The following is a 12,313-nucleotide window of genomic DNA, read 5'->3' on the forward strand; positions in this document are numbered from 1 at the left end:
CCTCACGGGAGTCCTGGCATCTTCAGCTGGAAGGGACGTGGCCGTGCTCCAGGCCAGCCCACCCTGCAGGCCATGGGGACGGGAGCTCCCAATGGGAAGGCTCCCACGCGCTCAGAGCTGCTCAGTGGGGTCCTCAGTTAGTGCTGGGAGTTCTGCCTTGGCTTGAGCCAGACCCCCCAGCCTGTAACTTCTTCCCGCTCTTGGTCCTTCCTTGCAAGGGAATGGGCGCGGGGCTGAGTGGTCTGGAGAGTGAGCTTTGGGGCCTCTGTAACTGGATGAGCCTGTCCGTCAGCCTCCATCAAGATGAGGGACAGGAGGACACCTGGGTGACATCTGGGTGAAGCGCGATTCCTGTCTGCCCCGCTCATGGGTCTGAGCTGTCCTCACCCACAGGGTGCTGTGTTCACGTTTCATTCACGAGCCCCACAGTCCTGGGTGAAATGAACGCGACTGCCTGGGGAAATGAGCACGCGTTGCTTAGAACATGAGGGTCGCGCCAGCTCCAGGCACGGTGTGGGCATGGAGCCTCCCTGGGTGCAGGAGGGATTGTGACCAAAAGTCCGGGATCAGTGGCCGTGTCTGCGAACCCTAGTGACCTTCAGAAGGAGTTTTCTCAGGAAAGCAGCGTTTGAGGAAAAACCTTCTCCCTCCTGGCCTCGCTGGCTTAATCTGCTGCCCCAGCAGCCGGGCCCGAAGTCCTAAAAACCTAGCCCCACGGCTCGGGATTGGCTGTCCCTGACGTGCTGCCTTGGCAATGGAAAGGGGCTAGTCAAACACCACCGGTGCCCGGCCCCTCTCCCTCTCATGAGGCGGCGGCAGGAGCAGGAGGTGGGGGGAGGGACGCCATGCGTTAGCTGGCATGATGGATTCCCGTGCCACCCACGAGGGGATGGCGCGGATAATGACCGTTAATGGCCTCTGCAGCACCCCAGTGCCTGTTCAGTGTAACAGTCCTCTGTCTGATGAGCAATACGCTCATTAGAAGAGAGAAGATTGTAAGAGGGTGGGGAGGAGGCTGACTGGATATGAGGCTCCCCCAGATTCGGGTCAGCACAGCCCCCACCTGCAGAGGAGAGGCAGGCCCCGGGGGCCTCCGAGGGAGTGGAAACACTCTGACACCACCCCACCCCCCACCCCCCCCCAGCTGTTGGTGTCCTCGCACAGAGCGGAGTCGGAGGCTGGGTTGCTTTAGACAACCCACTGCTCTTTGCCAGGGCTCAGGCCACCCAGCCCGGTACCCATTCCGCCTCTTTCTCCCAACCAGGGCCCCTCCCCCAGAGCAGCAGGGTGGCTGCTGTTTGGCGCAGGGACACAGTGGGAATCCTCGGCGTCCCCACACCCTGGAGGCCCCAGTCCTCCCAGGGAGGCAGCCCCTGAAGCGCAGCACGGCCGGTGGCAGTGGCCTTGAGAGGCGTTGGGCCTTGAGAGGGTTTGAGGCGGAGCCCAGCTCGTGAAGGTCACCCCCATCCTGTTTGGGAGGTGACATTGTCTGGGCAGCGTCCTCTCTGCAAGTCGTTTGCCTCTTTCCTCCCCTTGATCCGAGAGATAGCCAGCAGCCTGTCCTCCAGAGGCTGTGGGTGACGGCACGGGCAGTTTTCTCCGAGACAGACCTCTGGGCTTGGGAAGTCAACCTCCCACGTAAGAGAAGGTCGCCCAGTCAAGTCTAAAATGCAGCCCAGCCGAGGGGCCCATTCCCAGCAGGCACCGCAGCCCCCGGGGCACTTCTCCTGTGGAGCTGGAGGGAGACAGCAGCGGGCATCAGGGGGGACCGGGGACACCAAGCACCCTGGCCAGGCCGTCCCGCTGTGGGAGGGGCTGCCTGCCCCCTGGGGGTCTGCAGGCCGTTGGAAGGGGGGGCTGTGGAGGGCGTCTTCTCTAGCCCAGGTGCACCCCAGGGGAGATTTCTAGAACCCCTCAAGGGCAGTGAGCACCAAAGCCTTGTCTCTCCTCAAGTCAGCACCAAGTTGTCAGTTATATGAACTTGCTTTTCACGTTGCCTTTGAAAAGCAGCTGCGCGCCGTGGCCCCGGGAGCCTCCGGCACGCTCCCCCTCGTCCCTCTCCCGTCTCAGGGCCCAGGCGTCTGACCGCGAGTGAGGCGCCCAGGGTGGCAGTAAGCTGGCTTGGGTTCTAGAGAAACAAAAGGGGGAAATGAGCAGCAAAGGAACTGGAAAATCATAGATGTACTGAGCCGGAAGCTTTCTTGTGCTTAATTAGGAATTTGTTCTGCCATCTGTTGAAACCCCAGGCGGGAGGACTGCAGGAGCCCGCCCCAAGCAGGCCCCGGAGCTCAGGGCCAGCCCTGCTTTCTCTGCACCCCCCGCCCTCCCTCAGCCGTTAGCCGGAAGCCCCTCGCGCTGCCCCAATGGGACTGAGAGGGCTGGATGGCCTTTTCGAATAGCCACTTGTCGGCGAAAATGTCAGAGCACGTAGGACAGGCACCAGCCAGTGCTGATGCATCTCTTTTGCTCCCCACACAAGTCCTGGGGAGACCGGGCTGGTCCGTCTGGCAGACCCAGGCTGCAGATGCCTCTGAATTCACCCGTGCAAGGAGGGTCTCCGGTGGCCATACGGTCACTCACCCCCGGCAGCTGTTTCAGGTCAGCCACAGGCTCCCGGGCACACAGCATGGGCTCCGGCCCGGGTGCCACCCCTGCCAGCCTCTCCCTCTGCACCTCCCCCCCGTGTGCGCTTCCTGAACAGGCCAGCGCTGGTCCCCGGGGCAACCCCACTGCCCTGGAGGAGGCCTGAGCCCCAGAGAAAGGAGAGGCAGCCCCCACACAGAGGTGCCGGAGGCTTCCTCTGTAGCTCCTCCCACTCTCCCTGTCAGTGGCCAGCAGACCAGGGTCACTCAGAGAGCCGCAGCCCAAAGTGCCGTCCTTCGTGCCCCCAGGCCCAGCGGCTGTGGCTTTAGAGCCCACGCCCCAAGCCGCTCAAATGATGAGTGTAGACCAAGCGTGTCAGACTCGCGGCCCGCAGGCAGCATGCCTCGTGTATGTGGCCCGTGTTAGCCTTTGCGTTTGTCATGCTTGGTGTAGACCTTTCCGCCTGGGACACTGGCTGGGAGTGTCACTCCTTCACTCCCATTACCAGCTTCCCCCAGAGACGCCAGCAGACGCCTCCCAGCTGGGGACACGGACAGCTGGCTCTGCTCAGGGCGCCCCATTTGGCGTTATTAAAACACTGATTCTTTCTAATAAGCACTGCTCTGCAGCGCGGCTGCCCTCCTCGGTCTGGGTCTGGGCTGCTGGGACCCACAGGGCTGCCTTCCCTCTGATTGTGTATTCAGAGCAGCCACCACGCATGGTGCTCGTCTCCTCTCTCCTCCGTCTCCTCCTCTCAAAGTGGGTCAGGCATCCTCCCCGCGAGCCGGCGAGCGTCCGCAGATCAACCTGGGCTGCCTTGGGAAGTTCCTCGGCCCTGCCCTCCCACCCGCCCTGGCAGGTGCCCCATATTTGTCCTCTAGTCCGAGGGGGGGGGTGTAACTTGGTGGCCCAAGTGGCAGAAGGTCTCCTCCTGGGGACCTTCACCCAGGAGGGAACATAGGGCTCTGGTTTCACCTGTCCCCAGAATGATCTGTGGCCGCGTGCTGACCCCCCTGCAGATCCCTGACGATCTCAGCGGAGTGTCTCCTGCTGGGACTGCTCTGATCTGTCACCAACAGCCGCCGGGGTCTCTGTCGGGGCCATCTGTTCACATCCTGTTGGTTCCGCACGCCAGCGTGGTGCACGAATTCCTTCACAGCCTCTCCCTCCGCGCGTGCTCCTCAGAGGGCAGGGAAGGACCCCCTTCCAAAGTGAGGATACCCACCAGCCCCTCTGGGCCACCGTCCAGGGCTCTCCTGGGCCCTGGAGCATCCAGCTTCTCTGGTCACACAGCCCGTGGAGGGGATCCAGGAAAACCTTTATGTGTATATTTCATTTTGGTCTTAATTTTATTCTTAGTTTTTGAAAAGTTCTCTCTGCAAACGCAGAGGTCAGCTTAAAGGAGAGGAACCCGGGGTTTCTATCTTAAGGCCCTTGGGGTAGAATAGGCACGTAATTAAAGTTTGGTGAGGCGTAGGCGTCGTGCCACAAGTGAGCCTTTTCCTTAGCAGCAGGACCAGCCGCGGAGCTCTGCCTGGCATTCCCTCCCGCCCCGCACCCCCTCCCCAGCAGCCCTGGTTGTTGGCAGCTCTGCTGTGTGAGTGGCTGAGACTGGCTGAGACATGCGCTGATGCCCAGGAAGTTGACAGGCCAGCTGTCAGGACGGGGGCAAGGGAAGGGAAGATAAGGCCCCAGTAGCTGATGGGGTGAGGCATCTGACCAACAGTAGGTACAGGGGTGCCTCTGCAATGCTGGGCTTCACACGGACCCCAGCAGCTGCAGCCTCGGACGGTCCGGCAGCCACATATGTCTGCAGAGCCAGTGTGGCCCATAGCAGGCCCAGGGCCTGGGAATTGACATTCAGCTCAGGGGATTCCAGGCACTGCATCAAGCCCCCCCACCCCCCCTCCAGCCTGGCATTCTCTCTGATCCAGCGGCTGCTTAAGAGCCGTCTTAGCTCAGGCCACCATAACATTCCACCACAAGCTGGCGGCTTCAACAACAGAAGTGTGTTTTCTCAGTTCTGGAAGCTGGGAGCCTAAGATCAAGGTGCTGGCAGGGTTGGTATCTGGGGAGGCCTCTTTTTCTGACTTGTCGACGACCACCTTCTCGCTGTGTCCTCATGTGGCCTCTCCGTGCAGGGAGAGAGCAGCTGGCGTCTCTTCCTTCTCTCATAGCACCAGTCCTGTCAGATTAGGGCCACCCCTATGGCCTCATTCCACCTTCCTTACCTCCTTCTAGGCCCCATCTGCAGGTACAGTCACGGGGGGGTCAGGGCTTCGACACAGAATTGTGGGGAGACCATTCATAACAAGAGGAGTCGGCTGACAGCCTTCAGGAGAGGTGACAGTGCCAGGTTTTCGTTTCCAACCTCAGGAAGATTAGTCCGCCGGCGGCCAGAGGCCCCTCGGCCCATCTCCCGGCGATGACAGACGGAGCGGGCTGTGACAGCCAGGGGATGAAAAATGGAGACCCTCCCCTCCCCGGCGCCGCGGGCACGATGCGGAGAGTTGAAGGATGAAGAGGCCCGAACTCTTGATTCCCTACTTAAGACTTGATTGCCTCAGAGACGCCAACGCCTGCCCTTTATCAGCAGCCTCCTCCCGACACTCGGAGGGGAGGCTCTGCTCTGAGTCCTTCGGGATAAATAATGTAGCCGCAGGGCAGAGTCTCCGGCCTGCAGCTTCGTTATGGCAACATCCTTCTCTGCTTGGGGGGGGGGGGGGGGGAGGAGGGAGCCGGAGCCCTCCAGAAGCGCAGGGCTGACCCAGCATGGGCTACGAGGGGGGTCAGGTTCAGCAGAAGCCCACGTGGCCCCTTTTTGTGGGTTATTCATACAGCGAGACCAGCCATCTCTGAAGATCTTCAGAAACCTGCTTCATAAACTGGTTTATCTCCAAGAAGCAGAGCCCAGCCAGGGCTGCCCAGCCAGCCCACGAGCCAGTTTCCGCCTGCGTTTCTTACAACCTCTTGGAGATTTAGGGCCGAGAAGCACAAGCCAGCATCCCGGCCGGAGAGCCGTGATTGGGAGACACTCGCATCCGACAACCACTTCTGCCTCCCACGTGCTCACCGCTCCAGAGCCTGAGGCCACGGCCAGCAAGAACCAAGAGGGTTCTGCACTGGCCTCTTTCCGAGTCGGGGCTGACCTTGGCCCAGGCCGGGAGGAGCACCAGGTCACGAGGGGACACCCCGAGACGGGAGGGCACAGCAGGATCTGACTCTTGCCTTACAGCGGCTGTCCCCTTTGCTCTGACCCCAGTGCCCTGCCTGTGGCGACAGCATCAGCTGCAGCCTCTTGAATAGCTAATCACCAGGCAGCCAGGCCCCCATCTCCCCGGTCTCCCCGGTCTCCCCGCTGCAGCCGCCCGACTGCTCAGCTCAGCTTTATAATCCTTTCTGGCCGAGGACAGACTCCTGGCACAGGGAACTCCACCTCCACCCCCTCCGGCCTTCCCCCGTCCCACCCTCACGTCCTGGCCCTGCGCGCACCCCCAAAAATAACGAGGCAGACGCCGGGGTCCTGGGCATCCTGTGGAGCGGGGAGGCCCCAAGGGTGTCCTGTCACAGGCCCCCCTGGCCCCTCGAGGGTTAAGCCAGAGGCAGCTCCTGGGCTGCGACCTCTAGAGAGGAAGTGGCTGCCGTTCCCCTTGACTGACCAGAGCTGGTGAGATTGGTGGTGTCCCTGGGGCGGCGAGAGTCGCAGGCCTTCAGTGGCGGGAGTGAGCGGCAGGGCAGGCACTGGGGTGGGCTGAGAGCCCGAAACAAATCATTTTATTTATTGGCAATTTTCATAGGCCTGTCCCCTCGCCCCCTCCTCCCTCCTGTCCCTGATGGTGGCAGGCAGCTCTGATTTAAAGTAATGGATGGTGTCCCTGTCGGTTCCACTTCCCGGTGTCATTGTGGGAAGGCAGAGTGAGGGTCACCCTGCCTTCCTGTGAGTCCCAGCAAAGGGAGCTGGGTATGATGTGGCCTGAAGGGGACAGTGCAGAGACCACAGCCTCCACCCCGGGGAGCCCAGAGCCCCTGAGGGGCCAGCTGGCAGCCCACTGCTCCCTTATGCCTGTGTCAGTCACCAAGAAAGGGCAGGTGTCACCCTGGGCTTTACCTGCTGGTGTTGGGGGGTGAACGGGACATGGGGAGGGGACACCCAGTGCATTCATAAGATCCATAGCAACTGCTGACCTGCTCCAAATGTGGCTGTCAGGGTCACGTGCATTGAACAGTTCTTGCTCCTGGGGCTCCAGTCCCTTGGGGCGCCCCCAGACCAGACACTGTCGGGTGGGCTGCCTCCTCTGCTGCCGACACCCTCTCGTGTTTGTTTTGCAGCTTTCGCCATCATGATCGTGCTGGCCCTGGTCCGCATCGGGCGCGGGCGCGGGGAGGGGCACCCGCCCCTGGCCGACCTCTCCGGGGTCCGGAACCTGTTCGGGGTGTGCGTGTACTCCTTCATGTGCCAGCACTCCCTGCCGTCCCTCCTCACGCCCGTCTCCTCCAAGCGCCACCTCACGCGCCTCGTCCTCCTGGACTACGTGCTGATCCTGGCCTTCTACGGCCTCCTCTCCTTCACCGCCATCTTCTCCTTCCGCGGCGACAGCCTCCTGGACATGTACACCCTCAACTTCGCGAGCTGCGACATCGTGAGCGTGGCCGCGGTGCGCTTCTTCCTGGGCCTCTTCCCCGTCTTCACCATCAGCACCAACTTCCCCATCATCGCCGTGACCCTGCGCAACAACTGGAAGACGCTCTTCCACCGCGAGGGCGGCACGTACCCCTGGGTGGTGGACCGCGTGGTGTTCCCCACCATCACCCTGGTGCCCCCGGTGCTGGTGGCCTTCTGCACCCACGACCTGGAGTCCCTGGTGGGCATCACGGGGGCCTACGCAGGCACGGGCATCCAGTACGTGATCCCCGCCTTCCTGGTGTTCCTCTGCCGCAAGGACACCCAGCTGGCCCTCGGCCCCCGGGCCGCCAACAAGCACAGGTCCCCGTTCCACCACACCTTCTGGGTGGGCTTCGTGCTGCTCTGGGCTTTCTCCTGCTTCTTCTTCGTCACCGCCAACATCATCCTCAGTGAGACCAAGATCTGATGGCGGGCGTGTCTGCTGACGAGAGGGGTGGGGGCCCCGCCGCGTCCCCCGCCTGCAGAGACCGTGTCCAGTTGCCTCCCAGGTCTCCCTCCACAGGGTGGGTGAGGCCAGGCTCTGGGAGGGGACCCTGCACATCTAGCTGGGATCTCCCCACCCCGGCTTCCTTCCGCCCAGCCTGCACCTCGCCGCACAAGGCTCTCCCAGACTCCAGGACCGGCTCCCGGAGTCACCCCCTGCTTTACACACACGCCCCATCACCCCGCCACGGGCGGGCTCCTCTCCCTGCTCCGTGGAGACGCAGCGCTGGCACTGCCACTATTTATACTAGTCTCCCTGTCCCCTACTCCCAGCCCTCCCGCCTCCTGGTCTGGGAAATCCACTTCATAGACGCTGCCTCCTCAGGATGAACCCCGTGCCCCAGCCCCCCTCCCCACTGGGCCTGCCAGTGACTCCTCGGGGAGGGCCTGGCCCGCCCTGATGATAAGAACAGGAGGTGCTGATGGGCACCAGGTTCCCCAGACCAGGGCTGTGAGGCCCCTGCTGTGGGCACCAGCTCCTGCTCGGGGCTCCTGAGCCACCACAGCACAGAGCAGCCCTCCCACAGGCGCAGCAGCGCGTACAGATTTAGAGCCCAGAGCTGTGACCCCTGGAAGGGTCCTCTGACCGCCCTGCTGGGGCGCTCGGGGCCTCCTGCAGGGCGGGGGGCAGTGTGTAAGGGCCAGTAACGGGGAGCTAGCCTCACCACCACAGCTGCGACTTGGGGGCACCACGGCATGTAGCGGTGTGTGGCCTCTGTGGTCCACCCTGTAGGCAGCCAGGCCTGCCCGGCCCCTGCCCCTGCTCCGGCCCTGACGGTGCCAGGCTGTGGGTGCTCAGTGCTCACACACTGCATGTCCCTTGGGCGCCATGGGGTGAGCTGGAGCACAGGCCACCGTTCCCATGGAGGGAGGGCCGGATTCCCACCCACCTCCCCGCCGTCATGCATGCACCTCCGGGCAGCCTTCCTGGAGCAGGTGACTGATGAACTCTGCATTTCAATGTGCCTTCTGCTTCAGGCCTGGGCTCCTTCTGACCTTCCTGCTGCCCCCGCCCTGGGCCTGCCCTCACCTGTCCCGGAGCCCCGGCAGCTGGGCCAGGAGCTGCCTCTGAGCGGGGCTCTCGGGCCCCTGCCCCTTTCTCTCGATTTCAGTGCCTTGCTCAGCCCTCATGAGGGGACTTCCGCTGCCTCCCCCGCATTGCACCAGCTTTGTATCGTGGACGGAGTGGCGACACTGGGTGTCCTGGGGCCCGTGGTGGTCTTGGGGGCAAAAGGACACGGAGTCCACTGGCAGCACTAGCCCCCACCTTTGGCCCAGCCTGTGAGAACCCTGTGACCCACTTTCTCACTGTGGTCCCACGTCTTCCGATCTCATCTTGTCCCCGTGTGTCATCGTTTCCCATTCACCTCCATCTGCCGTTGTGGCTTCTTTCCAGGAGGCCTGGCCTGAGGTGGGCAGAGCAGGGAGAGCCTTGAGGCCGACCAGCCCGCTGGAGCCGGGCCTCCCTGGAGCTGCCCCGCTGCTGACAACTCAATTAAAACATCTGTACTTGCCTTCTCCGTTACGTTTCCTTTTGCTTAAGGACAAAGCAAATTAAATCACCCTGCTTCCCCGGCGCCACCCCAAATTCTGGATGTGAGTGTATTAGCGTCATAAAGCCCAGGTTGATTTATGTGGCAATCTGGAGCCACAGCGGTGGAGTCTGTTGGCCGCGGTTCCCTCCACGCCAGGCAGCCCCGTCCTGGAGGGAATTGGCCCGAGGTGACCACATCACTGATAGCAAGCCGGGTGCACCCCACTGCCACTGTCTGGGCTCCGAGTCCTGCTGTCTGTCCCGCTGGAGGTCAGATGGGGTCACAGAGCCACGGGGCCCGGTGGAGGGAGAGGACACGTCCCAGGGGATGCTTGCTCACCGTGTGCATCAAGCACATTTGTCACATCTGCTGGGTGAGGCGGGCAGTTGGGTCATGGTTTCCACTTTCTAGAAGGGCCCCAGGGGGTCGGGGGTGGGAGGGCAGAAGAGGAGGCTGGCCCAGGTGCAAGCTTCACTGTGGAGGAGACTGAAGACTCCGCAGCCTTCACGCGACATCCTCTGCCCACCGGCCCCGAGGTCAGGCCAGGCCAAGGTGGGAGCTGGCGTTCTCTGCCGAAGCCCTGGAGCTCCGTGCCAGCAGCTCCTGCTGCTCCCTCACCTGCGGCCAGAGAGGCCGCTTCGGGCGTATGGACGGGGCAGGTGGCCGGCTGGGAGGCCCTGCTGAGCGGTGGAAGGTGGGCAGTGGGCGCCTTGCCAGGCCCTTAGTCACACAGCTGTTCTCGCCACGGGGGCTGGGAGCAGCCCCAGCAACAGGCTGAGGCTAAGCCCACAGAGATGAGGGCAGGGCTGCCCCTCAGAGGGAACCAGCCGAGGACGAGGACCGAGCAGTGCCAGGCTCTAGGGCTGGGAGACGGGGACGCGGGCACCAGGCCTGCCGGGGGCTTGGGTCCTGAGCAGGTCTGAGGCCTGGCCCCGCCATGCTCATGGCGCTGGAAAGCCTCTTCCAAGGCCGAATTCAGGGCTGCGGGGGCCACAGACCCCAGACTCGCTAAGAACGCCCTGTTAGGGTCCCCAGGCACCTGTTGGTTTCACAGCCTCCTAATTAGTCAAGTGTCTTCTGGTGACAGCTGCCTGCTACAATTCAGAAACGGGCGCTGAATTCTCGGGATCTAGGGGGCTTTGGGAGGGCGTGGTCTCCGGATCCCCAACCCCAGGAAACGTGACAGCCGCCTCCTTTCACAGAGCCAGGCTGGGAAGGGAACCAAGGCCTGTACTCACCGCCTCCCACAACCACATCAAAACTACAACTAAAATACAGGACGACCATCATTCAGAACCGCCGTAGAGCCCGCGGAACGGACGCTCTACAGCTAGAGAAAAGGAGAAAGCACTTCGAGACTGGTGGGAGGGGGGAGCCCCGGATCCGGCTGGCCTGACCCCCTCGTGCGCCTTTTTCTAATTGGGAGGGAGATCGTCTATGCAGAGGCCCCCATGAGGAGCAAGCGGTCCGACCCCCACACCAGACCCCCCAGCCCAGGCTCCCAGAGCTGGGAAATGAAGTCCCCGTAACTACAGGCTAAAAAAACCAGCAGGCCGAAACCGGTTTGGCTCAGTGGATAGAGCATCAGCCTGCGGACTGAAAGGTCCCAGGTTCGAGTCCAGTCAAGGGCATGTACCTGGGTTGCGGGCACATCCCCAGTGGGAGATGTGCAGGAGGCAGCTGATTGATGTTTCTCATCGATGTTTCTAACTCCCTATCTCTCTCCCTTCCTCTCTGTAAAAAATCAATAAAATATATTTTAAAAAAAACTAACAGCAGGGATTTGGGGGCTGAGAGACACGGAGGCTGCTGGAGACAGCTGTTCCTTTTAAAGGGCTGGCACATGAGCTGAACTTACAAGGTCCCGCTTCCTCTGAGCTCCAGCGCCAGGGCGAGGCTCTGGGAAACCCAGACACAAACAGGGAGGAACTAGATTGTCTGGCATCAGGGCAGGAACTCGGGCGCAGCTTTCTCCCAGATGGAGATGCTCCCAGAGGTCATTGTTCCTGTGCTGGGACCTCCCAGGTCTCAGGGCTGACTGGCAGCCATCTCTGTTTGCTCCACCCTGGTGACTTCCTGAGCCCCCGCCCCATCCAATTTATAGCCTCACCCAATTTACAGCCCCACCCAACCTGTTTGCATATGAATGGCCTATCCTTGCTCAGGCTTCAGACTGCTAAAACCTCTAAACAAGCTGCAGCTGGCTCAGCACGCCCCAAGCCGATCAGTAAAAGGCCCAAGACCCGGCACTAGCAGGAGCCTGCCTTGTTTCCCAGCTGGGCCTCCTCTGGGCACCTCCAAGCCCAATACAAATAGCTCCTGCAGGGCGGCCCCAGGCAGGGGCTGACTGCACCTCCCAGGAGGCCCTAGAGCCGGTGCACCCCGCGGACAGCTGCAGACCATAGCAGGTTACAGGTCTACACGTCCATGAGCGACACACTCAAGGGGCAGACTCAGTGAGCACCAAAGCCCCACTGAAGCAAGTCCTGCTCCATAGGGGTGTTTCCTACACAGCAGCTCTCCCACTGTAGCTCCCACTGGTCCTCACAGCCGCCAGTTCCTCCCAGTGACACCAACAGAAATCAAGGCTCAACGACAAGACTGTGTACACAGCCCACACAGGGACTTTCAAGGATCTTAGTGAGAATGTCAAAGACATGAGAAAGAACCAGTCAGAAATGAAGCAAGCACTAACTGAAATAAAGAATAACTTACAGGGATTCAACAGTAGAGTAGAGGAGACTGAGAATCAAATCAATGATGTGGAATATGAGGAAGCAAAAAAACACCCAATTAGAAGAACAACAAGAATCCAAAAATATGAAGATAGTGTAAGGAGCCTCTGGAACACCTTCAAGCATACCAACATTTGCATTATGGGGGTGCCAGAAGGAGATGAGAGAGAGCAAGATATTGAAAACCTACTTGAAGAAATAATCACCTGGTGAAAGAAATAGACTTATGAGTCCAGGAAGCACAGAGAGCCCCACATCAAGACACATCATAATTAAAATGCCAAGGGCTAAAG

General features: G+C 61.2%; 1 protein-coding gene across 1 annotated transcript in view; it reads left to right on the forward strand.

The window, feature by feature from the left end:
• Window positions 1-9,264, forward strand: part of TMEM104 (transmembrane protein 104) — a 40,111-nt gene extending 30,847 nt beyond the window's left edge. Inside the window, exon 10 of the mRNA XM_081109511.1 lies at window positions 6,913-9,264. Coding sequence (XP_080965637.1) covers window positions 6,913-7,673 — 761 coding nt within the window. The 3' untranslated portion in view covers window positions 7,674-9,264. The remainder of the gene's footprint in view (window positions 1-6,912) is intronic.
• The last annotated feature ends 3,049 nt before the right edge of the window (window positions 9,265-12,313 follow it).

Source organism: Myotis nattereri (assembly GCF_964212035.1).
Source record: "Myotis nattereri genome assembly, chromosome: 16".
NCBI lineage: Eukaryota > Metazoa > Chordata > Mammalia > Chiroptera > Vespertilionidae > Myotis > Myotis nattereri.